This window comes from Ceratotherium simum, chromosome 26, assembly GCF_057802395.1.
Source record: "Ceratotherium simum simum isolate JZ-2026a chromosome 26, ASM5780239v1, whole genome shotgun sequence".
Taxonomy (NCBI): domain Eukaryota; kingdom Metazoa; phylum Chordata; class Mammalia; order Perissodactyla; family Rhinocerotidae; genus Ceratotherium; species Ceratotherium simum.
Window position 1 is genome coordinate 36,665,062 of NC_141925.1, and position 26,657 is coordinate 36,691,718.

At 56.1% G+C, this 26,657-nt stretch overlaps 1 protein-coding gene across 1 annotated transcript; it reads right to left on the reverse strand.

Moving 5' to 3' along the window:
- Nucleotides 1-6,320: 6,320 nt before the first annotated feature.
- Nucleotides 6,321-25,987, reverse strand: ZNF316 (zinc finger protein 316). Its single transcript, XM_087417522.1, is given in 7 exon segments — nt 6,321-10,119; nt 10,121-11,717; nt 19,125-19,238; nt 19,760-19,886; nt 20,723-20,832; nt 21,049-21,377; nt 25,886-25,987. Coding segments are annotated over 6 exon segments (2,955 nt in total). The 5' UTR covers nt 21,350-21,377; nt 25,886-25,987; the 3' UTR covers nt 6,321-9,413.
- Between the last annotated feature and the right edge of the window lie 670 nt (nt 25,988-26,657).

Sequence of the window (26,657 nt, forward strand, 5' to 3'; positions counted from 1 at the left end):
CTTGCCTTGTTGGATCATACTGTCTCATGGAGGAGACAGTCATTAAACCAGTGACACAAATAATAATGTAATTTGTGATAAGAACTGCGAAAGTTAGAACCCGTGTGGTGCTATAAGAGAGTAGGACAGGGAAATCTAAAGTAGCTGAAGGGAGCAGAGGAGACCTGTCTGAGCAATAGATGTTTAAGCTGAAAGCTGAAGGATGCTTTGCTATTTAGGACACTTTCTGCCGCAGGTACAAAAATCCAACTCAAATCAGCTTAAGCCAAAAAAGGGAAACTGTTGTCTCTAAGTAACTAAAAAGTCCAGGATGGGTCTCACTAACTTCAGACACAGCCAGATCTAGGGGCCCAATCAGCCACATCAGAGCTGTGTTTGTTTCCCTCTGTCTTTTGGCCCCAGTTGCCACTTTCCCTTGTGTTATGAGTTGAATTGTGTCCTCCCAAAAAAGATGGGTTGAAGTCCTAACCCCTAGTATCTCAGAATGTGACCTTATTTGGAAATAAGATTGTTGCAGATATAATTAGTTAAGATGAGGTCATACTGGAGTAGGGTGTGCACTTAATCCAGTGTAACTGGTGTCCTTGTGAGAAGAGGAGAGACACACACAAGGAGAATAATGCCATGTGAAGACAGAGACACACAGGGAGAAGATGGCCATGAGACCACAAAGCAGAGATTGGAGTGACACGTCTATAAGCTGAGGAATGCAGAGAACTGACAGCACATGCCAGGAGCTAGAAGAGGGAAGGAAGAATTCTCCCCTACAGGTTTCAGAAGGAGCATGACCCTGCCAACACCTTGATTTGGGACCTCTAGCCTCCGAACTGTATGACAAAACTTCCTGTTGTCTTAAGCCAACAGCGTGTGGGACTTTGTTATGCAGCTCTAGCTGACTGACACACTTAGTCTTTGTTCTCAGGAGACTCTCTGCTTGTAAAGCCAAAGTCAGCCGTGGAAGCTGCAGGCTTTCTCATTCTTAGTCCTCACAATCTTAAAGTAAGGGACATCCTATCCTCACAGTGTTCTCTTTGCCCCAGTAGATTTTGTTATCAGTTCTCATGGGACTGCTTGAGTCTGTGAGGATTGGCTCTTGGTCATAAATGAGATTTGAACCTAAGAAGCAACATCGTGAGGACAAGGTGCCATTTGGCACTCCGAGAAGTTGCGTTCCAGGTTTGCATACCCAGAGCAAATGGCTTTCCTATGTGGGAGAACTAATTCTAGTCACACAAGCTGACAAGCCCCAGGGGAGCCTTCCTGTCCCAGAAAATGCTTAAACTCTGCTCTAAATGGTGGGCTCCAGCCCTCACTAAGGGCAAGGTCCTGCCTGGTCAGAACTAGGAAGGGAAAATCCACTCTCTGCTTCCCTTAGTTGCAAGCTTATTAGTTTACTGGGCATTTCATCCAAAATGTGTACCATTTTCTTCCTTGCCACACTGGCAGCGAGGCAGAGGTAGGTCTTAGGTAATAATTTGCTCCTTCACATCACTGGGACACCATTTAGTCTCACAGAGAAATGTGTCGGAAGAATGTTGGCTAATTGGTGACCCTGTCAAATTTTCCTCATCCATTTTGGTTTGTGGACAGGAAGTTCTTATGCCTAGGCCCTGGTTATCAGTGCTTATTAAGAATCTGCACATACCAACTAGGATGGCTATAATATGGCCATGATTTCAAAAAGGAAAATAACTAGTGTTGGCAAAGATTTCTCCAGTGGCAAGAAATTGGAACCCTCATACATTGCTGGTGGGAATGTAAAATGGTGCAGCTGTGTTGGAATACAGTTTGGTAGTTCTTCAGTAAGTTAAACAGAATTACCATATAACCCAGCAATTCCACTCCTAGACATATACCCCAAAATATTTGAAACAGGGACTCAAATAAATAATTGTACATGAATGTCCATAGCAGCACTATTCACAATAATCAAAAGGCAGAAACAGCCCACATCAAAGGATGAATGGATAAATAAATGGTTACATATACATACAATTACATGTTATTCAGCCTCAAAAAGGAAGAAAGTACTGATACATGCTATAGCATGGATGAACTTTGAGAACATTAGTTCATCAAAGTTCATGACTAAGTGACTGTGCCAGACATAAAGGCCACATATTGTATGATTCCATTTATATGAAAAGTCTAGAATAGGAAAATCCAAGAGAGAAAGTAGATTAGTGGTTGCCAGGGGGTGGGGGCAGGGGGAATCAGGAGTGACTGCTTAACGGGTATGGGGTTTCCTTTTGGGATGATGACAATGTTTTTGAACTAGATAGAGGTAACGGTTGCACGATCTTGTGAAAGCACTAAATGCCACTGAACTGTACTCTTCAAAATGGTGTCAACAAGCAGCCTCCTGTGGGGGTCCCTATTGATGGCAGGGGGTAAGGATATGGTGAATGGGCACGCATACTCATTCTCACTTCCGTCTAGTGTGCCTTCCTGTACTGCTGAGGATGGAAAGCTAAACACTGCATTTCCCAGGCTCCCTTGCTGCTGGGGTTCTGGACTCCAGTTAGGCTCTGCCAGGTAGATGCACTTGTGTGAAGTTTGGCAGGCGGGGGAAAGGAGAGTGCATCTTCCTGCTGCTTCCAGCATTGTGCTGGCAAACAGTCGTGGAGACGCTGGGTTTTTTGCAGGCTGTGAAATGTCCAGCCACCAGCTCTATGAATGAGCATGACAGATGGAAATAAACCAAGTCCACATTTTTGTCACCTGTCCTGCCTGTTGCCATCTCTGCCTGGAAGGAAACCCTAAAGGGGACAGGGCATGAGAATCAGCATCTTGGCAAGTGATTCCGGAAGGCATGACTGGTCCCAGGAACAAGTCTCAACCGACCTGCACTGAGGGGCAGAACTAGGTAGGTGACACCTATCCCAGGTCCTTTAAGAATGGGCTGATCACCTAGAAAGGAAGTCCTTGAAGGAATGCTACAGCCAAGGCTGTGTGCATTAGATGTTGTAAAGGCCCATGTTCAGGATGGGGGGACTAGGAAGAGATGCCATGATGAGGTGGAGATAAAGCCCAGGGTGCCAAGAACCAGGATCAAAGAAAGGGGCCTCCCCAGGATTTGCATGAAAGAGCCTGGATGGTGGAGAATAAGAAAAGCCTGGAAAGGCAGAGATGCATCCCAAGAGCCGAGCCCATCCCTGTGCTCTCTTCCTAATCCACCCTGGTAGTGAATGGGAAAGAGCCACAGCTCATCGGTCAGGGAGAGGGATTCCCAAAGACTTCCCGGATATGTCAGTTATTACAGGGGTACAGCAAATGTTACCCATAGTTTTTGACTCTCCAGGGAGGAATCCTTTGTTGTGGGAGGCAGCACCCACGTCCCACTATAGATGCCTAAGGGGCCAGGTATTCTCCACTCCCTGGCAGCTGGGAAATGTGCCCCTGACCCAGGCTCAGCCAATCAGATGCTTCCACCTGGGACTTTGAGTCTTGAGGGAATTATGCGAGTACAGATGGTCAGTTGAGAAATTATTTCCGGCGGCAGCAGCTGGAGTCCAGCAGCAGAAGTGGCCAGCTGATCATCCTAACCGGGAAGTTCCTGGGGTAGGTCCTTGGCTATGTCCCTACTGCCCAGCCCACCTTGGATCTTGCTCATGGGGACTCCAGGCTCTTGCTATTTTTCTGCTAGGCCATCTCAGCATGTGGCTCTCATCCTGAAGTGACTTCATTGTCCCAAGATGGCAGCTGACCTCTAGCCATCACATCTGCATTGTAGGCATAAGAAAAAGAAGTGTCAAAGGGCAAAAAGGGTACCTCCCAGCTGAATCAGCCCCTTTTAAAGAGCTTTCCTGGGAGCCCCACATAATGATGCCACTTCTATCTATAAGGGAGGCTGGGAAATGTAGATCAGCACCTCCAGCAATACAGAGATTCTGTTAAAGAAAAAGAAGGGGGAAATGGATATAGAGTGGACAACTAGGGAGAGTAGAGGCAATAAAGTTAAGGGGAAGTGATAAAAAAGACATCGAGCTGGTGAGATAGCAAGTTTGCCTTCAACATATTCCTTTGCTTCGATCACATAGCAGAGAAAGATAAAATTTGTAAACAGATAATTAAAAAGACAGAGCCAGGCTCGGAAAGCAAGGTGAACATCTCTATGGACCAAAAATGAGCAGAAACAGTGTGAGTGGTTAGAAGCAAAGGTCTCATGGGCTCTAGGTCTGGAAGTGAGCAGGAGGTGCTGGGAGTTCAGTTCTGGGGGGAAAGGACACTTTAAGGGCTCCTGGTGAGAAAAGGACCCAAGGCAGGCTTGCTGGGTGAAAGAGAGCGGGAACAAGTGCTGCCCACCTGCTGCCGGGGACGGAGGATTGCAAGGAGCTAAGGACCTAGGAAGGTGGGCCACAGGGACTGAGAGCCAGCTTCCTGACCAGGAATCCAGCCCAGCAGCATGCTGCCTCCTTCCCCACGTCTGCAACACGCCTGGTATCATCATGGAGCAGCATCTCAGAGCACTGTTATCATGTTACCATGGAGGTAACCAACAACTGCTGGACTTCTGGACAGAGGGAGAGGGAGAATGAAACCCAAACACTGGCCAAAAAATAAACAAACAAAAACCCTCCTACTCAAAATGAGTCTGCCTGCAAAGTAAGTTTCCAAAATATGAAGAAATCTAATGCCAAGAAAAACAATCAACAAATTTACCAATCAAAGCATGATCCAAATTAAGTTTATCGAACAATATGGCAGGTACCTAAATAAGTATGATCAGGGTAGTCAAAGATATAAATGAAGACATAACTTCAAAACTAAAAAAAAAAAAAAAAAAATTACAAAACAAAAACTACCCAGATTCTCATGGTGGCCACTTTGGCCATGAGACCTGGGAAGTGGCATCAACGTTCGCTCCATGTCTCAAGGTGGGACCAAGTCCCGGGTTCCTCCCTGACCCAGTTTGTGCCTGAAGCGAGTTCACTTAATGGCCCTGAGATGCCAATGTTGGCTGTTCCTAGCGAAGGCACCTTTTTACCTCCTCACCTGCCTTTCACCACAGGTCTGCCCTTCCACGTCCAACCTGTCAGTCATATTTTCTACTCTACCAGTTATCCCCTATTCCACAGAGACCTACTTCCAGAAGCCGCCCATCCTCTTGCTCAAATCAAATACATACCTGATGTATAGCTGTCATCCTGGACCGCTTTCTCCTGGACTGGCTCCACTATTTCCTACATCCCACATCTTCCTCTTTCTTGGTTGATTCTTTCATTTTCTGACATGCCTCCTAAGGATGGTGAATGGATAGTAAATTTTCTGAATTCTTGCATGTCTAAAAATATTATTTGTTCTCATAACTGTAATAGCTTGGCTGGATATAGAATTCTAGAGGGAAAATTATTTTTTCCTTAGGAAAAAAAATCAACCTAGGAGCATTGAGCACCCCAGCACCCAAATTGTAGTCCCTAAGTATCATTTTCCACTAAAGGAATCACGGCTCCTTGGAGAATTGGCTGATTACAGGTTTGGGGTAAGAAATTTTCGGGATAAGCCTGGAACCTCCTGTCATACCAGAAAGTAAGGAAGCTCTTAACTTGGATGGGATAGGGATATTTCATAGCCACAGCCACAGAACTACCTTAACAAAGCCATGAGTTTTTTAAATAGGTTAAATTTTAACCTATTGACATGTTAAAAATAGAGAAATGCAAGCCATTCATCTCTCCGTAAAACGAAGAACAAAGCAAAGATTAAAACGATTGCTGATGCTCTGTGTTGGCAAGGTCATGGACCACCAGCATTTTCCCACTGTGCTGGGAGAATATGCTGCTGGACTGGAGTCAGCCTTTCTCAGTGGCAATTTAGCTATACCCAAAAATTTAAATATGCATCCCCTTTGACCCAGCAACATCACCTCTAGGACTTTATCTCATATAAATAGACGCATTAAAAATCTACATAACTACACAGATATGTATACAAGAATCTACATTGCAGCACTATTTGTGATAGTGAGAATTTGGAAACAACCAAATACTCATTGATAGAGCAGTAGTTACATAAATCATGGTACATCACCAAATGAAATGCTATGATGGAACAGTTAAAATGAGTGAGGTAGCTCTGTCAGGTGGGAAGGAATGTCATAATATATTGCTAAGTGAAAAAAGCCAAGTTGCAAGAGAATATGTCAAGTATGTCCCTGGTTAAGACATTTCCATGTCCATAGAAGCCACGTGCTCCCACACCACCTGCATCAACCGTGGTGCCTGCTGCGGTGTGACTCCCCAGGAGATGAAGTGTATGGAACACATTTTTGTACTGTTGGAAACTTTACCACTAGTGTGTATTTTATAATCAGGAAAAAATAATGAACAAGGATCATAAAGCTTTATTTAATAAATATAACCAAAAACTTCAAAATACTTTATTCCATAGGTAGCCAATTAGAGAGAGAAAAAGAGCTAGAAGGAAATGTTTGAAGAGCGTAAGTGAAAGGGTCGGGGGGGAAGGGAGGAGGTTGGGGAAGTGTGAGCAACAGAGAAAAAAGAAAACAACAAAGGCAGGTGGAGGCGAGGGGGTGCTCAGGGCCTCATGCTCTCCAAGTGCCACCTCTCATGGGTCACATCTCACGGGTCGCTGGCTTCCATTCCTCCTTGGCAATGATGGGAGATGCTAAATTGACATATGTGGAATCAGGACTCCAGAAATTCAGAAGTCCTCTCAACACCAGGAAGGCTGTCTACTTTTTTTCTATGACAATCAGGATTGTTTGATTTTCCCCCCTAAAACCAAGTATTTGGCTGGACACCTGTGAGCTCTATCAGGGAACAATTTAACTGTTCTGAATAGACTTTAAGATCCTCGAGGCCATCCATTTTAACTAAATCTTAACATCCATCTGCCACTGAAATATTGGGTTTTGTTCTGGAGCCTCCAAATCACATATGAAAAAAGAATTTACTTCATAGTTCACATTTTTCAAATCCATGGGGAAACGATGGGAGAGTCAGACCTGGTTATGGGGACAACAGGTGGTGAGAAGAAAGAAGTCAACAAATCAGTTCAAAGGAAGGTGTTTGGGGCCCTGGGGAGCAGGTGCCCTGGCACAGACCAGGTGGGCCTGAATAAAGCCACATGGCCTTGGGGTTTCTGAGCAGAGGTCTGTGACTCAGGCGCATCTCGACCACCAGGAAGGGGACCTGACTCTCTCCTTCGACCAAAACAATCCTGAATGCAATAATGTCTCGAGATAGGTGCGTGTGTCACAAGGACTATGTAGCAGTGTGGGGTCCTGCTGGGGATCCCAGAAAGACTGGGTGAACACAGGCAACAGGGGGAAAAGCTCGTCTTGCGCTGACTCTTCATGGCCCAATTCCAGTTTCTGTTAAGAGAAACTCCTAAAAACATGTTTGCAGAAACCAAATGGGCCTGAAGCCTTGCAGAGCCTCCCTGAGGGCACCGAGGAACAGCAACAACATGGAATCCAGTCAGAAAGGTCATTTCTCCACTCTTTATTAAAGCTAGGTCCTCCTCCCAACAGCTTCAGGGCAGGGCAGTAGCAGTGGCGGCCCAGGAGGGGCACCGAAGGTATGCACTCAAGGGGCATACCAGGAGGATGGGCATGGAGCCAAACCCCAGCCATGCGAGGCTAGCGCACCTTGCCCTGGCCCCTTTCTGAGGCTCCTGTCCCACAGGGAAAGGAGAGAAACCAGGGGCAGAGGTGGCATCACCCAGCACTGCTGCTGCCTCCTCGGGACCCCTGCCCTCCTCACCACCCCACCCCACCCACCACCTCACCCAGCCAGGCTACTTCTTACCACCACCATCCACGCCCTCTCCCCACCCACCATTACTCTGCCTCCTACCCCGCCCCGAGCCCCTAGCAGCCTGGCTGCTGGCTCTCAGGCCCCGAGACCATGTCTACACTAAAACAGAAGGAACTAGATCTAAAAGGGAATGCAACTGCTTCCAAATCTCAGTTTTCTGGCCCCACTCACACTGGTCAAAAAGGGGTTAAGGAAGGGGGAGTCTTGCATGAGCCTTGCCTCAGCTGCCTGCCCGGTGGCTCCCCACGGCACAGCCCAGAGGGTGGGGTGTGGTCAGGTGTGGACCTTGCATAGTTGGGTGTTCGGTTTGTCATTGAGCCACGGGCTCAGGTCCACACCTGGAGAGGTGGACTGCCACTGTGCAGACTGCCCGCTCTGCGAAATGGGAATCTAACAGAAACACTACTTGCTTCTAGTGTAGAATAATGACAGGAGCAGAGTTAAATGGACCTGCAGATGTCACAGGGCCCTAATTATGGGATGTAAGAAATGATCCTGATACCAACCTCAGTCACTTTACAATTGGTTATTAAATCTAAACGAGCGTTAGGCTCAAAAGAGCAGAGTCCCATGTGTCCACCTGCTCTAGAAGAGGTGGCAGCCCAGGGAGTTGAAGGCTGGGGCCCAAGGCCACGGGAGCCTGCACGGGGCCCCCAAAGGATCTCTGAGTATGCCACCTCCAGCTGCCCCGGATGAGAATACCAAAAGACTCAAGAGAGGCTGAGACTACAACTAACCCAGCGTGACTAGCACCTGGCTGATATCGGTGCTCAAGTGGGGTGAGGAGAGTGAGCAACCCCCGAGAATAAGGCTCCAAGCTCCCTTGGGACCCTTCCAACACCTGCAACCCATCCACCCCGGGCCACAAATTTAGTTTCTGGCTTTTTCTCCTCCTCCCAGATTCCTCAGGCTATACGCGAGATGGAAATAAATATCCACAATCGACAGAATAAAAGCTTTCCCAGTTCAATACCCATCCCCCTGGGTTAGGGAGGAATGTTGTCCTTCGAAAACCCTCAAGGCTTCCCCTTGACACGTACGCAGTACTTAGAACTTTCCGGACATACTCAAATGACCAGAAGGTCTCTGAAGCCTCCGACTGAGGAATGGAAAGAAGTCATCTGCCAAACCCACCGGGAACAGCCACATGCTCTGCCCTCGACAACCCCACCCTCCCCTTGACACAAGGGCTTCCCCTCCCTCACTGTAAAACCCCATTACAAACTCATAAGCCACCTTTCCCCGGGCCACCCAAATCGAATTCCGAATAAAATAAATAACATCGCTTGCCACCCCTACCGCTCGGCTTCACAGCATAAACCCAGGGACGTCGCAGTCTTTGTCGGGGCGGCCGTCCCCTGCCCTCGCCTCCTCGGCGCTCAGCTCTCTTCCTATTCGCGCTCCACGCGGCCTTACGAGCTTGGCGGCCTGGCTCTAGGGGTCAGGCAGGAAGGAAGCCCGAGGCCAGGAGGCGGTGCGCCGGGGCTGAGGGGAAGGCACCGCACCAGGACTGGGACCCTCAGCCCCTCGAGGCCAAAGGAGCAAGGGGCGGGCGCGCAGCGGCCGGCGCCCGAGCCGCGCGGAGGAGGGGCCGGTGGCCTAGCGGGCTGCGCCTCCGTCGGCCTCGGGCCTTCACATGATGCTCTCCTCGTAGGCTCTCGAGGGCCCCGCGAACGCGGCAGTCGGCTCGGAGCCGAAGCTCGTTCCGCCCGCGAACTCCAGCAGGGTGCTGCCGCGCTCCCCCAGCCCGGTGCCCGCGCCTGCGCCCGGTGGCCCCTTGGCGGGCGCCTCAGCCTTGGGCGCGGGGGCCGCCGGGCCGGGCACACCGGCTGCGCTGCGGTGCGTCTTCATGTGGGTGAGCAGGTGCGAGCTCTGCGAGAAGCGGCGGCCGCAGTTGGCGCAGGCGTAGGGACGCTCGCCCGTGTGCGTGCGCTGGTGCGTCACGAGCACCGAGCGCTGCGAGAAGCGCTTGCCGCACTCGGGGCACGGGAAGGGCCGCTCGCCCGTGTGGCCGCGCCGGTGCTTGGCCAGGTTAGAGCGCTGCGCGAAGCCGCGGCCGCAGTCGCTGCAGCGGAAAGGCTTCTCGCCCGTGTGCGTGCGCCGATGCCGCTTGAAGTCCGAGCTGTGGCCGAAGCCCTTGCCGCAGTCGGGGCAGCGGTGCGGCTTCTCCTCCGCGTGGGCCCACTGGTGCCGCGTCAGCGCCGCGCTCTGCCCGAAGCGGCGGCCGCACTCGCCGCACGCGTAGGGCCGCTCGCCCGTATGCGCGCGCCCGTGTGCCGTCAGGTGCGCGCGCCGGCTGAAGCCCGCGCCGCAGACGCCGCACACGAAGGGCTTCTCACGGTGTGGCGCGCACGTGCGCCGCCAGGTGCGAGCAGCGGGCGGCGCGCCGCACTCGGGAACGCAGGAAGGGCGCCGCCGTGTCTGCGTCGCGGTGGCGCGCCAGGTGCGAGCCGTACACGAAGCTCTTGCCGCAGTCGGCGCAGCGGTGCGGCCGCTCGCCCGCGTGGTAGCGCTGGTGCTTGGCCAGCGCGGCGCGGCGCCCGAACGTCTTGCCGCAGTCGGAGCAGATCCACGGGCTCTCCTCCTCGGCCAGCGCGGCGGGCGCCGGCTCGGCCAGCAGCCCTCCAACGGCAGGCCCGAACGCGCGCAGGCCGCCGCCGCCCCCGGGCCCGCCGCCGCCGCCGAAAGGGTCGCAGGCCAGCCCCGCACCCTCTACCAGGGAGAGCCGGCCCCCCAGAGGGCCGGGCATGGGGCGCCGGTCAGCCGGCAGCCGCTCCCCGAAGTCCGGGAGGCCCAGGATCGGGAAGCCGTCCGGATGGAGCCAAGACTTGGGGTGCACAGGGAAGTGGAAGCCGAGCGGGTGCGAAGGGCCTTCGCCCTCCCCTAGACCGTTGCCCAGCTCCAGGAACCGCCTGTCCGGCTCAGGGTCCTCCTTGCTTCCAGGGGTGGGCGCCTCCTCCGCCGCCGAAGCCTCTCTGGTGTCGGCTTCGGCCTCGGCCTCTCCGTCCGCCTCGCTGGCCTCAGGTTCCTCGGGCCCGGCCTCGGCCTCCTCCGGCCCCGCCGCGGGCAGCAGCTCGCAGGGCTCCCGCCGAGGGCCGTCGCCGCCGGGCTCCGCGCAGCCGCCGCCGCGCCGGTGGCGCTGGAAGTCGGCGCGGAGGCGGAAGGCCTGGCCGCAGTCGGGGCAGCAGTGCGGCCGGTCAGCCGTGTGCACTGCCTGGTGCCGCGCGAGCGCCGAGCTCTGGCTGAAGCTGCGGCCGCAGTGCGGGCACGGGTAGGGCCGCTCGCCCGTGTGCGTGCGCTGGTGCGTGACCAGGTAGGAGCGGCGCCCGAAGCCCGCGCCGCAGAAGGCGCAGCGGTAGGGCCGCTCGCCCGTGTGGATGCGGCGGTGCGTGACCAAGTGCGACTTGTAGACGAAGCGCTTGCCGCAGTCGGGGCACGGGAAGGGCTTCTCGCCGGTGTGCGTGCGCTGGTGGATGGCCAGGTGCGAGCGGTACACGAAGCCCTTGCCGCACTCGTCGCAGCCGAAGGGCTTCACGGCCGCGTGGTAGCGCTGGTGCTTGGCCAGCCGGGACCGGTGCGGGAACACTTTGCCGCACACGTCGCACGTGGTCTCAGGGCGCCCGTCCGGAGCAGCCGCCGCAGCTGGGAAGGCCCAAGGTGCCAGCAGGTTTGCGCCCGGCTCCCGGCCCGGCAGGAAGGGCTTTTCCTCGGAACCCTCCGCCAGAACCCCGAGGCCGCCAGGGTCCGGGCCCCACCCTTCCGGAGTCTGCGCTGAATCCGAGTCATCGGGGCCCCACGTCCCAGGCACGTCACCCACGCCGTAGGCTGCGGACCACAGCCCGGGGGGTTCATTCTCCTCCTCAGCCACTTCCGCCAGGAAGTCCTCGTCGTCCTCCTCCTCGTGGTCCTCTATGTCGTCGGTCCAGAACCAGGCCCCTGAAGGCGACAAGGGAAGGCCAGAAGAGATGTGAGAAGAGGCTGATAGGAGCCCTCTGCAGGCTCCTGCCCAAGAATCGCGGCTTCCGTGGGACCCCAAGCTCATGAGATCGGAGCCTCGATCTGGTCGTGGACAACATGCCTCCTTTCCATGGAAGTGAGAGGTCGTGCACGCCCCAGCACACACGGGGCAGTAAAGCCACCGCTTCCCCAGTTAGGAGGAACTTTGCAGACGGGAGAAATGCGCACATGGCTGTCCCCCCCAGGAAGGCTGGGGCTCCTTTACCTCTTGAACTCACTGTCCTCCAACGGCCTTAACTAATCCCCCTTCTAGACCTCCAGCTCGCTCCAGGGCTTGCCACTGCGGAGCAAACAGGGAGGCTCTACAAAGTGGGTGATTTTGCCTGCAGGTTCCTGTGAAACCAGGGGCTAAGCCCATAACAGGGGTCCTGTGCCCAGAGAAATAGACGGAGACTCCTTGGCTGTTTTCTCCATAGCCCCTTGTCTCCCACAGAACTCCACCTCCCTGGCCTGCTTGGCCCAAGGCAGGCAACACTCCAGCACCAGCACAGCCTGCCGCCCGCCTGCTGAGGACCTGCCTTTGTCAGCACCTAAGTTTTGCTCAGCATCCCTACCCTTCTGGGTTCTTCTCCACCAGCCTCCAGCTGGCCAGCAGCCAGGGGTCTCCATCCCACCCCCAGAGCAGAACCAGGAAAGGCTGCCCTGGGCCAGGGTGACCTAGTGGGCCCCACCTCTCTGCACTCACCCTGAGAGGCTCCAGCAACTGTGCAGGCACAGCCCCAGCTTCCCTCCTAAGCAGCCCTGAAGCTTGGCTGCTTCTGAGTGGCTGTGCATTTGGGAAACAGTGCTAAGTCGGCTAAGACTGGGTGAGCTGCCAGCACCTTCCCATCACAAAAGGCCAAGGACCCCCCCGAGGTCCTGCACTTCTGGCCCTCCTCTACCAAGCTGCACCCCACTCACCCTTCAGCACAGAACATGGATATAGAGTCAGGTCTGGAGGACTCCTAGTTTATAAAATGGAGTGCCGACATGCCTGCCATCACCACACACTCAGGAGGAAACTAATATTTATGGAGCAGACACTGAGTCACACAGGAAGAGAAGGGAGAGCACCCGGCCCACGCCGGCCCCAGCTGCTCCAAAGCACCCACGTGCCTGCCTTCTCACAAACTCTTTGCCCCTTCTGAGGTATGCCTACCTCAGAAAACCAGCATCTGGAAGGTTCAGTTCCAACAACACGAGTAGAAATCCCCTCTCCTACCCCGACCATGTCCACCACCAAGGCTGTGGCTGGTGTCAGCATGACCTAGCAGGTGACTCTGGATTACTGAGTCTTGCCCCTGAGGGATGGTCAGGGCCCCGGAAGGCTGCCCGTCCTGGCTCAGCCCTTGTCCTGGGTTCTCTGTGGCACATCTACATCTGTGGTGATACGGTCACACGGGAAAACTCAGCACAGTGCTGAGTGAAACAAAGCCAGATGCAGAACCACACAGGCATGATTTCAGCTTGAAAAAAACATGTATCGCATACAAAAATGGGTTATTTTATTTTTTCATACTTTGCAATACTTCCTGTTTTCTACAGTTAGTGATATTATACTATTATAGTAAAAATAAGCTTTAAATAAAAGACAAAAGTTTCCTAGTACTAAACTGAACTTACCGACAGCTGCCACCCACGACCATGAGTGAGTGACGTGAAGCACTGGGCCCCTGGAACACAGAGAAGGCCCAGCTCCTCCTCATGTGCAGGCTGGAGCGCCCCTAAGCGGTGGGGTGGGGATGGTGGAGGGACAGGTAGTTTGGGCCGATGGTCAGATCAGCTGGGAGTTCTTTCAGTGAGTCTCAAAAAAGATTTCACCTCTAGACTCTGGTGAGGGGATTGAGTAGTTTTAATTAGAGACCCCCTAAGGCAGGGGAATTCAAGCTGAGGAACAAGTACGAGGTCTTAGTGCAGTGAGTGTGCTCCCAGGACCTAGCCAGGGGTCAGTGAGCACTTGCTGGATAAGAGGAGGACACTCAGATCAACTGGGGGCCTGCCACAAGCAATTTCAGCTACTCAGAGCTGGGAGGGGGGCCAGGCCCCAGTGACTCACCCACAACACCTCTTCTTTGGGGTCTGAGGGCAGCGGAAAGCCCCCTTCGGGGGGAGGTGAGCCCTCACCCTGCCCCCACCCCCAGCCTCTGAGCAACCGTGTGCTCTGCAGACGAGGCCAATCCTGGGAGGGGACCTGGGAGACCTCATCACTAGCACTGGAGCTGGCATGGCCGCTTGTCCAAGAATGAGAAAATACTGTACATACAGCAAGGTGGTGGAGACCACCGCTGACACCAAGCAAGGGAGAGTAAGGACATCAGGTCCCTAGGCAGTCAGAGCTGGCCGCACCCCGAGACAAGACCTCGGGAAGCAGCAGGGCCACCGGAGGGGACCCAGAGGGAGACCAGCCTGCCCCGAGGCCAGGCTCTGTTCTCTCGTCTTCTGCCACAAAAGTGGCCCAAGGTCTGGAGGTCTGGGCCCTGGAGTTGGGGTGTCCACTGTAAGGGTTACTCCAGGCTGCAATGGGGACAGGGTTCCCAGGGAGTTTGCTGGCTCTCAGATCCAAACCTGTTTTAGATCTAAGTGAGGATTCATAGGTTTACTTAGTAAGAGGGCAGAGAGGATACTGATGGGGAGCCGGGGGGGTGGGGGCGGGGAGTGTCGTTTCTTAACAGTGGCCCAGGGGGTCAAACGCTGCTGCTGCTTCCAGAACTCTGAGAGAGTAGAGACATGGACCCTGGGGAATGGGAGCTGGCATTTCATCTCCCTGAGACATTTGCTCCCAAGGACTCTGACCCTGAGTGATGATTAGCTGGGCCTGGAGACCAGCGCTGAGGCCTGATGACACTCCTGGGGGCTGACCAGTGGCCTCGGAGCAGAGCCCACCAGGCACTTCAAGGAAGTGCCCTATTGGGACACTAAATAAAAGGGCAGTGGGGAAGATGAGGGTCCTGAGGCCACACGCCTGTGCACCTGTGTCCCTGAGCTGCTGGGAAGCAGACTGAGGGCCGCTCAGCACGCCCTACATGCACCACCCTGAGAACCCGGCGGTTTCCTACAACTCCCACCCCCAAGCACCTCTGCCCCTGTCTGGGAACTGGAGACCTGCCCTGGGCCCCACACGGAGTCAGCTGCGGGTCTGCCCTGACTCAACCCATCCCTGCTAGGCCCAGGCCACAAGCGGAGGTCCTGGAAGTTGGTCACATGACTCAACACCTGCTCCTGACCCTCCATCCAGACACAGAGACTCGGGTGGGCTTGAGGAGAGTCCCTCCCCCCACCCTGGGGACAGTTACAAAGGGAGGGTGTAGACAAGGGTGGCATGCCCAAAGCTGCAGGTGGCTCCTTCCCACTGAGTAGGAATTCAGTGACCCAGGCTGTGCTCAAGCGTAGGGGAGGCGGCGGCTCCAGCAGGGCCAGGTTTCTGCACTGGGATCTGTCTTCCAGCTGCATGGTCCTCAGGCTGACACATCTGTGAGGTGCTTCTCCCCTGAGGACAGGCACAGGGCCTGCCCCCCATGGCTGGAAGGTGACCTCTCTGGCCTCAGTCGCCTCATCTGTACCACACAGATATGATACCAAGGACCAGGTACTAACCAGGAAGCTGAGGCTGGGCCCTTCCTTAGAACTGCTGGCTCATCCCTCACATGCAATTCTGGAAGACAAAAGCTCTCCCAGGCCAGGGGACGCTGCCGCCCTCATCTGTGCCTCCATCATTTCTGAAACCTGAGCGGCCCCTCACCCCTGGGCACTCAAGAATCCCAGGCTCCCTGCTCGGGTGCTCACTCCTTCCCCTTCTGCCCACACCAAGCCCAGGGGTCTGAGGCAAGAAAGGACCTAAGCACAGTCCCTGGCTGAGACTAGAAAAGGGGAATTCAGTGACACCAAGGTCTCCTTGGGGCATAGCAAAGGGAAGGGAAGGCCCACACCAAGGACAGGCCCCCCGAGTTCTCCTGTGGGCAGACAAGCCCAGCCCAGGTGCTCATGGGCTGTGTGAGATAGACACCACCTGCGGGCTGGTGACAGCCTTCACCTGCTGGGGGAGGCATGGGAGGTGGGGGTGTGGGCCCCATGAGGGCGCCAGGCACCAGGCCAGCTGGTGCCTCCACTCCACAGCTATTCCTCTGAGTTCCTCCTCTCCAGAACCGCCGACTGCGCTCACCAACCAGGTTCTCTCACCTTAGTTCTCGCTTTATTGCTTTTTAAACTTTATCTCTATCCCTTCCTGTGTAACGTTTAAGCCGGTTTAATCCTGTGTGTTGTATTTCTCTTCTATCTTTCACTTTTACGTGAAGGGCAGGAACAGCAGCCAAGGAGGGGGGTTAGTGGCCGGCCTCGCTGGGTGCCAGGCCACACTGGGACACAGTGCAGGGGGGACAACACATAGTGCCTGCTCTTATGGAGTGTGCTGGAGGAGGCAGGCAGGAAATGTCTAGGCTGAGTCATTTCAGACAGTGCTGAGGGCTGTGAATGCAGGGAATGTCCTGGAGTAACGTGGGAGGGCGTGCTCCCGAAGTCACAGTGGTCAGAGAACACATGACTCAAGTGGGGACCTAAAAGCTAAGCCAGCCTCACAAGGGAACTGTTGGCAGAGAAAACAGTAGATACAAACACTCTGAGGCAGACAAGAGCTTGAGGAGAAAGGCTGTCTGAGGAGCTAAGGGTGAGTGAGGAGCCTGAAGGGGGCGGCAGGCCTCAAGACCACAGCAGAGAGGCCCAGACACAAGGGCACGAGGAAGCCTCCGGAGGGTATGTGGCTGGAAGCTCAGAGACACCTGCGACCACATGCCTGCAGCCTTGTGCCAGCCTGGGACGGGGTGGGGTGAGGAAGGCAGAGGGACAAGGACTACTCAGGTGTGCACCCAGGCCCACACAGGTGCCGGGGACACTGCAGGAGGGGACCGGGGTGGGAGAAGTGGTGCCACTTCAGGTTCAGGCTCACTTGGAGATGCCCATCAGATACCTAAGTGGAAATGTCAAGCAGATGGTCGGACAGACAAGGTCAGGGCTGGAGAGCGAAGCTGAGGATGAGCAGCGTATGTATAAATTGCACTGAAAGCCCCGGCACCAGCTGGGGTCACCTAGAGAGAGAACAGAAGAGGACGCAGGACCATCCTGGGGCTCGTAAACAAGTGGGGCGGGTGGCGAAGCAGCCAGGAAGGCAGCAGAGAAACGGGCATGTGGGGTCCTGGGAGTCCATCTCAGCAGAAAAGCCAACCCAACAAGGAAACAAGGCCAGACTACCAGGCCATGGTGGCCACGGCGTCCTTGGGGGTCTGTGGTCAGCCTGCAGGCATGCTCTTCTCCAGCCATGTGTCCTGCTCCAGTGTAGGTGTGGAGTGGGCAGGAAACAGTGGTCAGGTGCGGGCAGGGATCTGCCAGGTGACTACAGGGAGCATTCGCAAGGGAGGGAGGGACGCTGCCCTCTAAGCTGGGTGAGGAGAAAGATGGCAGGAAAGGGGTGCGATCAGAAGAGGCAGGAGAGTGCAGGCCAGAGAGCTGGAGGTGGGGGCCAAGGGGGGGCTGAGCGAGGAGCTGGCAGGGAGGAGGGAGTTGAGCCAATTCTCAGCTGGCTCAGCTACACAGACACGAATGCAGGGAGAAGAGTCGGGGGGGCACTTAGCAACAGTCCACAGTCACAGTTAAGAAGGAAGACTGTAGATAGCATCGCTCGGTGTGCTGACCCCAGCATTTGCTACTCCATCCCCTCCCAGCAGACAGGTGCCACATCTGAGACTATGCCTGGATCCTGCACCCACTCAGGCTCTGCAAATGGGCAGGGCCAGGGGTGGCGGGTGGGGCAGCATCACAGGCCCACCATCCCTGGCACAGTGACTGGCCACAGGGGAAGGCAGAGGGGCACGGGCCCAGCTAGCCAGTCCCCTCAGGGAGCTGCCAAACTGCAGCCAGGTTCACAGGTCACATGGGGGGGACCACCCAGGCTCCAGCCTGCAAAAGGCTCTCCCCCAGAACCCTCCAAGAAGCATGGAGAACGGGGGTACATCTAACTACATGAGAAGACACTGGCCAAAGCCAGCCTGTGGCCCCTTCACCTCTGGGTGGCTCTTCTGAGATGTGCCCATAAAGAGTACACACCTCCCACTAAGACTCTCCGAGAAATGTCACCTACATGCCAGGCTCATCCTGGAGGCAGCAGCAATATTTCTCGACAGCCAGAGCCCTCCCAATTCTGAAGCCCAGGAAAGATTCCAAGAGGGTCCCAGAGAATGTGGAGCTCAGGGCAGGAAGGCCGTCCTGCAACACGATGGAAAGTGAGGCCTGAGGCCTGAGCCCCCAGTGGGCGAGTCACCCAATCACTACTTCAAAAGTCAACTTCCTCGTCTGCAAGGCGAGACCAATAATCCCTCTCCTGCTATTTCACAGCGTTGTTTTGAGGACAAAAAGCATATAGGAAAATGCTTTGAGGAGTACACATGCAGGCACAGCGTTGTCTGTGTTTTTCTGTATTTTTATTTTAAAACGCATCTGTGAGCTGCTCCCAGTTTATCCAGACACATGATTGGCATGAGACATTCAGTGCCCCTCACTGGGTTGGAGTCACTCCAGCCCAAAGCCAAATACACCTACTGTGCGAGAGCCTCCACTGCACCTTCCGGAACACTGAGAATAACTCAGCCCTCCAGGAAGCATCTCCACAGAACCAACAGTCCATCCTCAGGTTGGAAATTATGAGTTTAGTTCAAATTCTTTATTGTCTAGGTGAATAAAGTAAGGCTCAGAGAGTTGGAGGAACAGAGCCAGGTCTGAGGTCTCCAGAGCAATCTGCCACCCTGAACATTTCCTGTACACATTTCTCCACGATCTCCTCTCCAAAAGACCCAGAGCTGCCCACCCAGGCCAGAGGCCTGCCCCCAGGCCTTCCAAGGACAGGAGAGAAGGCTGAGGGGGACCCTTTGTTCAGAGATGGCTAAATGGGTGGAGAAGCCAGAGGACCGGCTCAAGTCTGGGAACCGGAAAGGCCGGCTCCAGCGCCCCCAGCACCAACAGTCTGCTCGGCCCCGGTACCTAGCCCTCTGAGCCAACAACTGGCCTTCACTCACCAAAAAAACATTCAGAGGCTCTAAGGCAGGGACAAAGGATCATTTTTAAAGGCTCCTAAGAAGAACCTGTAGGTTCTCTAAGGACTTCTGACCCTTGGGACTCCACAGACTGGAACCAAGAGGAGCCAACCCACCAAGGCAGAAGATAGCCCACAGTGGCCGCTCTGTCTCCACAGAGCCCAGCCCACAACCCAGACCACCAACACCACAGCAGAGAGTTCAGGTGAAGGCCAAAGTCTCCGAAGTGCTGTGTTGGCAGAAAGCCCATGGGATTCCGTCTCCTGCTCACCTGTGTAGACTCCAGTGACAATGTCTCCCTCCTCAGGACGGGGGCTATCCGGCACCCACGGTTCCTCTCCTTGTTCCAGCCGGAAGATCAGGTCTGGCTTGGGGATTGGGTATCCTGCCCAGGAGAAAAGCAGAGCGCAGCTGCAGGGCTGCTCTTGGCAGGCTCTGCCCTGGCCCCACACAGCGCTGCCACCACTGGCTCTTCAGTCCCTCTCCCCTCTTCTCCATCCTCTCCAGGACCAGCCCTCCACTCCTCCCTGCCTCCGCTCTGGGGATTCCACATTCCCTTCTCTCCAGAGCCTTGCCCTGATGCCCCCAGCTCTCCTGCTAAGCCCTTCCACATGCTTCATCTGCAGGGTGCCCACCCCTCTCCTTTGCCACCTGACTCCTCACCCCTCGAGGCTTCTGGGGAGTGTACAGCACAACTGGACTGGCAGCTCCCCAGAACGTGTCCACCTGGCTCACAGTGCTGCTGGGCTGTGAGGATGGTCCTGAGAGCTTCCCTGGCATGTGGGCTGGCTCCAGCACCCCCTTCTCCAAGACCCTGGGGCTCCAGAAGCCACCCTCTCAGACAGCTAAGCCCCTGGCAGCCATCACACCAGGATGACGCTTGGGGACAAAAGGGCCCCTGCTTACCCAAGGACACCAGGATCCCATAGTTCTCCTGCATGACTTCCTTGTAGAGGTCCCGCTGGTCTGCGTCCAGCCTTTCCCACTCCTCCAGGGTAAAGTACACAGCCACATCTTCAAAAGTCACCAGCCCCTGGAAAACAAAGAAGCCTGGCCACTGCCTCAAGCTGCCCCAGGCGAGAGGGAAGAGAGCAACGTAGATGCTTCAATGGGGACTAACCAAGGCCCTGCAACGTGGAGCTCCTGGGGACTCAGCCCAACACCCCCTTACCGGCAGGCCTACCAGTGCCTGACTGTACTTGGGGCTTCTGGGCCTTGCCGCAGCCCCAGGAGGCAGGGACTCCACTCACATCCAGAGACCAGGAACCCAGGCTCAGAGAGGGCGAACGCCCAGCTCATAGCGGGCAGAGCCAGGACTCACAATGAGGTCAGGAGACAACAAAGCCCAAGCCCCTACAGCCATGCTGCGTGGCCACCTCGACCCACTCCTACTTCACTGTCTGGTTCAAGCCAGTGGTCACGTCAGCAGTGTGAGGACCCATGCCTGGGTGGACAAGTGGCACCAACTAAACCGAGTGTGGGCACTGGTGCCCAATCTGACTGGGCTCAGCAGGAAACCAGAGCCTGGACGGGGACCTCCAGATAAGGGGCACAGCCTGACCCCAGTGGGGAGCCAGGCCTCTAAAGAAAGTGTGCACATACAGGTGAGGGGGAGGTGGTGAACACAATCAGGACATTCCAATGGCCTAGGAAGGGATGGGCCCCAGAAGAGTGGAACCAAATTCCCTGGGCTTGGGACTAGAGATGCCCAGCCACTTCCTGCAGCCCCATCCCAGCTCACAGCCTGGGCTCAGCCTGAGGATCAAGTGCCACTGCCCCGCCTACAGGAGTCTCCAGAACAGCAGGTGCCAAGCCCTCCTGGGGAAACCCTGCCTAGTTAACTGAGCTCCAAATGAGAGGGCAGCTCACCTGAGACCCAGCTGTCAAGGAATCGTCATCCTCGTCCTCGTCCTCGTCCTCCTCGTCCTCATCCAGGTCCTCATCCCCAGGTGTGGTTGGAACCCGGGAGGCCTGCAGGGCTGAGGGGAAAGCTCTCTCAGGGGCCAGCTGCCTTTACCATCGGGCCTCATGGCCTGGACCACTTCCACCCCTCCAGCGAGCAGGGTCGGGACTACTGGCTACTCCCTCATGTCAGAAACCCCGCCCCGATGCTCCAGCTTCAGCTCCACCCCCTCAGGCCAGAGTGCTCCCAGCCTGCCCACCCAAGCCCCCAAGGGCCAGCTCCTTTCTCTTACCCTCTTCCTGAAGAACTGGGGACTTGGTGTCACCACCAAGGCTAAGGTGCTCCTGGGTCCCCGACGCTGGACTCTGCTCCTCTGCCACCACCTCTGCCACATCCTCGTCCTCTTCCACCTCCACCTCCGGCTCCTCCTCTACAGCCTTGTCCTCCTCTTCTTCCACTGCTATCTCCTCCTCCTCCTCCTCCTCCTCCTCCTCCTCCTCCTCCTCCTCCTGATCAGGATCACATTCCGACCCGTCCTCGGCCCTCTCCAGCTGGGCAGGTGGGGAGTCTGGAGCTGTGTGAAGGGCTGCCATCTTCTCTGGAAGTAAGCCTCAGCTCAGCCTGAAACACAGGCAGGCGACGGAGATGAGCCGCCACAGCACACTGACACAGGTTCCTCCGTGGGCCTCACATCCACCCTCTGCGAGGCAGAATTTATTTCCCTCATCGTGTAGTAACAGCACCAGAGCCAAGGCAGGACTGGAGCTCTCTCCACGATCCGTGTGGCAAAACCAAGCCACTGTGTACCTGGAAAAGCTGCCCAAAGAGCCCCTCTCTGTGACCCCCCTCATCATGTGGTTTCAGCTCTTTCTCACTAGCAACTACATGCCTGGCATGAACTGCCATGCTTTCTTTTTTTTTTTTCCCCTATACAACACACATTTTTTCTCACTGTTCTGGAGGCTGGGAAGTCCAAAGTCAAGGCACCAGCAGATCCGGTGTCCGGTGAGGGCCTGCTCTCGCTCAAAGACAGCCGCCCTCTCCTGTGCGCTCACACTGCCATGCTTTCTTAAGTAAATCAGGGATTCATCCCAGTTGTTTTTTTTTTTTGTGTGTGTGAGGAAGATCAGCACTGAGCTAACATCCGTGCTAATCCTCCTTTTTGCTGAGGAAGACCAGCTATGAGCTAACATCTATTGCCAATCCTCCTCCTTTTTTTCCTACAAAACCCCAGTAGATAGTTGTATGTCATAGTTGCACATCCTTCTAGTTGCTGTATGTGGGACGCAGCCTCAGCATGGCCGGGGAAGCGGTGCGTCGGTGCGCCCCAGGGATCCAAACCCGGGCCGCCAGTAGCGGAGCACACACACTTAACCACTAAGCCACGGGGTCAGCCCGATCCCAGATCTTTATGCTCAAGGACCACGAGAAGCATTGAGTCCAGGCAACACAGCCTGAGGGTGGCCCACAATTAGCTGAAAGGAGTGACTGTCACCTGCAAGGAAGAGCCCATCTGATATAAAGGAGGAGAAGATGCTCACCCAGCTCTCAACACGCACAGCTTGTCCAGCAGGGAGTGTCAGAGGAGAGGGCTAAGCATGGGCAGGCTGCAGGCACTTGCACAGCACGAAGGGGTGGGGCAGAGGTGAAAGGTAAGACCAGTGCTCATTCACCCCTGCCTAGGGGGCCTAATCTGAGCAGCCAGCAGGTCAGGCTCCTTCCTATGAGAGGCAGTAAAGAAAAGGCCCCGAGTATGCACTACCCTCTGCATCTCCCTTACCCTCGCTCCATCCAGGGCATCTGGAAAAAGTTTGGCAGATCATGGAGATTTGATTCATCGCTAGACCAGCAAAGTGCTCTGTGACATCTCTTCAAGTCTGGGGACCAGAGAATCCTAAGAGCTGAACTGTCAAAGCTCTGGTGGCTTATGGGGTCCTACTCTCACATCAATGTCACAGACGGCTCAGTGCAGGCGCTCAGGGGAGACACAGCCACGCTGCTGCACTACCCAGAGCCAGGGCCTAGGGATCCAGGCGGGCCGGGATGCCACAGGCCCTGGGGCCACTCCTCCCGCCCAACTGTGCATCCTTCTCCAGCCCCAATGGAGTCCCAAGGGCAAGACGGAGTCACGGTTTTGACAAGTCAGTTTCTGCGGCTCCCTTTTGTGTGTAGACCTAAGAACAGGCCCATCATCCAACACCGGCCCCATCAGTATCTCAGGCATGAATGGGGTCATTTCCGAAGTGAGACAAGCCCACTACAAATACAGCAACCCTAGAACCTGGGCTGAGGGCGTGAACCCCAGAAGGATCCTGAAATGTCAGGCCACAAAGCACAGTTGGGCCCAACCTAGCTCCTCCGGCTCTGCTGGCAGACAGCGTCTGCCACACAACCCCTAAAACAGGACATGCGTGTCCACATAAAGATGCCAGGCTCGTGAGAACAGTTCACACCACTGGACACCTGTGAGAACTGCTCCATGATTAGCTCGTACTCCATAAAGCAACACTTTTCTACTAATAAGGCAGTGTACACTCGTTTTCTGAACTACTTTGAGCTGCTTCTTTAAAATCTACTTTAACAGCTAGGGAACTCAGAGCATTCACGCAGCTGCTCCCAGAGACCAAGGCCCAAGTCCAGCGGCTGAGACACAGTGGAGCCCAGGAGTCACCTCTGGCTGCCTCCAGCCCCATTCTAGATTCAGAAATCACTTAACCCAATGGTACAGGTTACAGAACTACACCTAGGAGGGCCACCTAGCCTCTCCCAGAGCCTACCTCCTTGGTCTCCATGGCTCTTTGGGCGGGTAAAGGTGCCTGAGTTACGGAAACACGTGTGCCAAGTGTCACCCTACCCACCTCCAGGACAGAGCCCTGCCCAGCATTCAGGGCCCCGAGAATGCTCAGCAAAGGTTTCCCAACTGCAATCCACCTCAGGCCCAGAGGAAGGCTTTTCTCACCCAGGCCTCCAGCTGCAAATTCAGGCTGAGCCCAGACACCATGCCAAGCCCAGTAATGCTGCCTCCTGCCTGGCCACCACCCAGAGCAGACTCCCACAGGCCAGGCCGCCATCTCTGAGGACAAAAGAAGAAAACTCCATGGCTTTGGAATAAAGTGGCACCATGCTCGTCCCACCTCAGGACCTTTGCTTGTGCCATTCCCTCTCCCTAGAACTCTCTTCCCCTCTTCTTTGCTGATCCTCCAGAGGCAGGCCCCTGGGTTCTTGTTACACATAGTTCCTGGACTCTGCCCTCGCAGCACCCACATCTTTTATCTACTTATGGAATTGTCTGTTTACTGCCTGTCTCCCTGAATACATGGTCAACTCCAGGAAGACAGAAGTTCCCTTTGCACATCTCTGAATCTCCCCACGCCAGACATAGAGTAAGCAATCAAATATTTATTGAAGAAGTGACTCTCAATCTGTAGTCAATGTGATAGACATGAGATTTCTAGGACTCAGTATTTCGGCCCCACTGTCCCATTCCAGAAGAGACAGACCGCTGTTGAGGGTCCTTCAAACCGCAAGCCAACCCAGAAGCACTGGAGAGTCTCCGCCTCGGGGGAGGCTGCGGCCTGAAGTCCCTCTCCCAAGAAGTGCACCTGCTGGTGACCAAAGAAGGGAAAGGCCCAGCAACTATGGAGGTCGGCAGTCACTCTGTAGACGGTACCAGCGCCTAGCACAGCCAAATGCCCCATTTATCTGGACCTAGAATCCAGAACAGAATAGGTCTGAAAAACGGACCTCAGTAACTCGGATGCTAGCTTCTTTCTGCCTCCCCAGGCCAGGTGTGTCCTGGCCATGCTCCCCCAGATCTGCACACTCTCCTTTCTTCTCTTTCCAACCTGTCAGCCCACTGGAATCTCACTTTGCTCACTTCCTGGCATCTAATACCACGTCAGAAGCCACAGAGGATAAGTTAAGCAGCCTCATCAACGTAAACCTCCAGGTCATTTCAGACCCTTATTTCTGCCGGGGCCCTGCACTGTGGGGTACAGGGCTGCAGATATTTAGAACTGGGAGAGGCAAGATGCCCTCCACCGGGAGCAGAGAGGACCGCAAGGCCAGAAACAAGAGTCAAAGTTTGAAAACTGTTAGAAACTCGCCTCAAAAGTCCCAAATCCAGGGAACCTACACAGAAAAGGAGGAGAAATGTGTGGGTGCACATGTATCTAGACACCCTCCTTCCCTCTGCGTGGCCTTAATGATCACACTCCTGTTATTCGAGGCCTTCCAGGTTTTCATCTCCTCCAGGAAGCCTTCCTTCCCTGATTACCAGGATCCTCACTGTTTGTCCGTGGATCTGGGCTCCCGCACTCTCCTGGGTTTGCTCCTGGTGCAGGTGTATCCACGAGGCCACCCCAGCTCCCCAAGGGCAGCCCCTCACCACGCTGGCCAGCTCCCCAGGCCTGCCAACACTTGTTGAACCAAACCGAGTACCAAGGTACCACGCAGCGAGGGGACTGATCCTCCCGCACACCTCCCCTTCTCCCTGCCCACAAGCCTGGGGCAGCCCAGACCCCAATCCAACCCCAGGGATGGGTTCCTCTACCGGCCTACCGGCAGTAGAAGACAGCATAGCACCCACTGGGGCCTCCATTTGCAAACAAGGGAGGACCCAGCCATGCCCCCAAGGTCACTATGCAAGTTCCCTGGAGCGCCAGGTCAAGCCACCTCCATCCCCCCAGGGGGCTTATCGTGCCTCCACCTCCGCCGAGGCCGTGGCAGTGACAGCCCCTCCTGGATGGGTGTGTCTCCGGGGGAGGCCACGGCCCAACCCCCGCCCCTCGGGCCTAGACGGCGTCGGGCACCTCCCGCGGATCGCGCGTGTTCTCCCAGTCCGCCTACTCCGCGCTGCCGGCCCGGACCGGCCCTGGGGATCAGAGCCCGCCCCCCTCGCGCAGCCCGGGGCGGGGGTCGCGGGGCCGTGTCGGGCGTGGGCGCGGCCACCGAAGGCCCGGCCAGCGCGCGCTCCGGCCCCGCCAGCCTAGACCCAGGCTCCGCCGGCCCCGCCGCCTCCCCGCGGCCTCCCGCGCCGGCGTCGAGGGGCGGCCCGCCCCAACCCCGCGCCCGCGCCCACGCCGGCACCTGCCGCCCGCCCGCCGCGCGCCCGCTCCGCCACCACTCACCGCGCGCCGGGGCGGCCGAGCCGCCACCGACACCGGGCTGGGCCTGCGCGCCCCGCGCTACACAAAGTGACGGCCCCGGAGCTGCGCGGCGGCGGCGCGTGGGCACCGGAAGTGCCGCCGCCGGCCCCGCCCCGCCCGCGCCCACGGGGGGGCACTTCCGGTCACGCGGGGTCGAGCGCGGTTCCCGCAGGGGGCGGGCGTGCGGGGGCGTCCTCGTCCCTGGTCCCGGGCCCACCCTTGGGGACCCTGGCGCCCCATTCCCCGACCGGAGACCCCGGCCCCACCCATGGGGGCCCCGGCGCCCTCCGCCCCTTGAGACGCCTGCGAGGTCCCGCGGCCCTGACCGCACCCCCTCCCCAAACCCAGCTCGGCTTCCTCATTCAACCATGATTCAGGGAGCGGCTTGTGAGTGCCAGACCCGTGCTAGGCCCACCCCGGCCTCGGGACCCTCCCCAGGCTCCACGACGATGGAGGGAGGCGATGATCCCTAGGGGGGCCTCGTGGAAGCGTCCCTCCGGCCCGCGTGCCGTCAGACCGGGACGTGGCCTTGGGCGATCCCTTGCCGGTGTCGGTCGGACCAGACTGAGGCAGGTGGGCCCCGTGCCCACAGCTCACCAGCCCTCTTCCTGGACCACTAGTGCGCGGAGGGCCAACGCTCAGTAGGCGTGGAGAAGGGTTACCCAGAATGGATGAGAATGAAGACTGAGGGGGCCAGTGGGCCGAGGGGGCTGAATGAATGCACTAGGGCCTCGGATCACCTGGAGAGACGGAT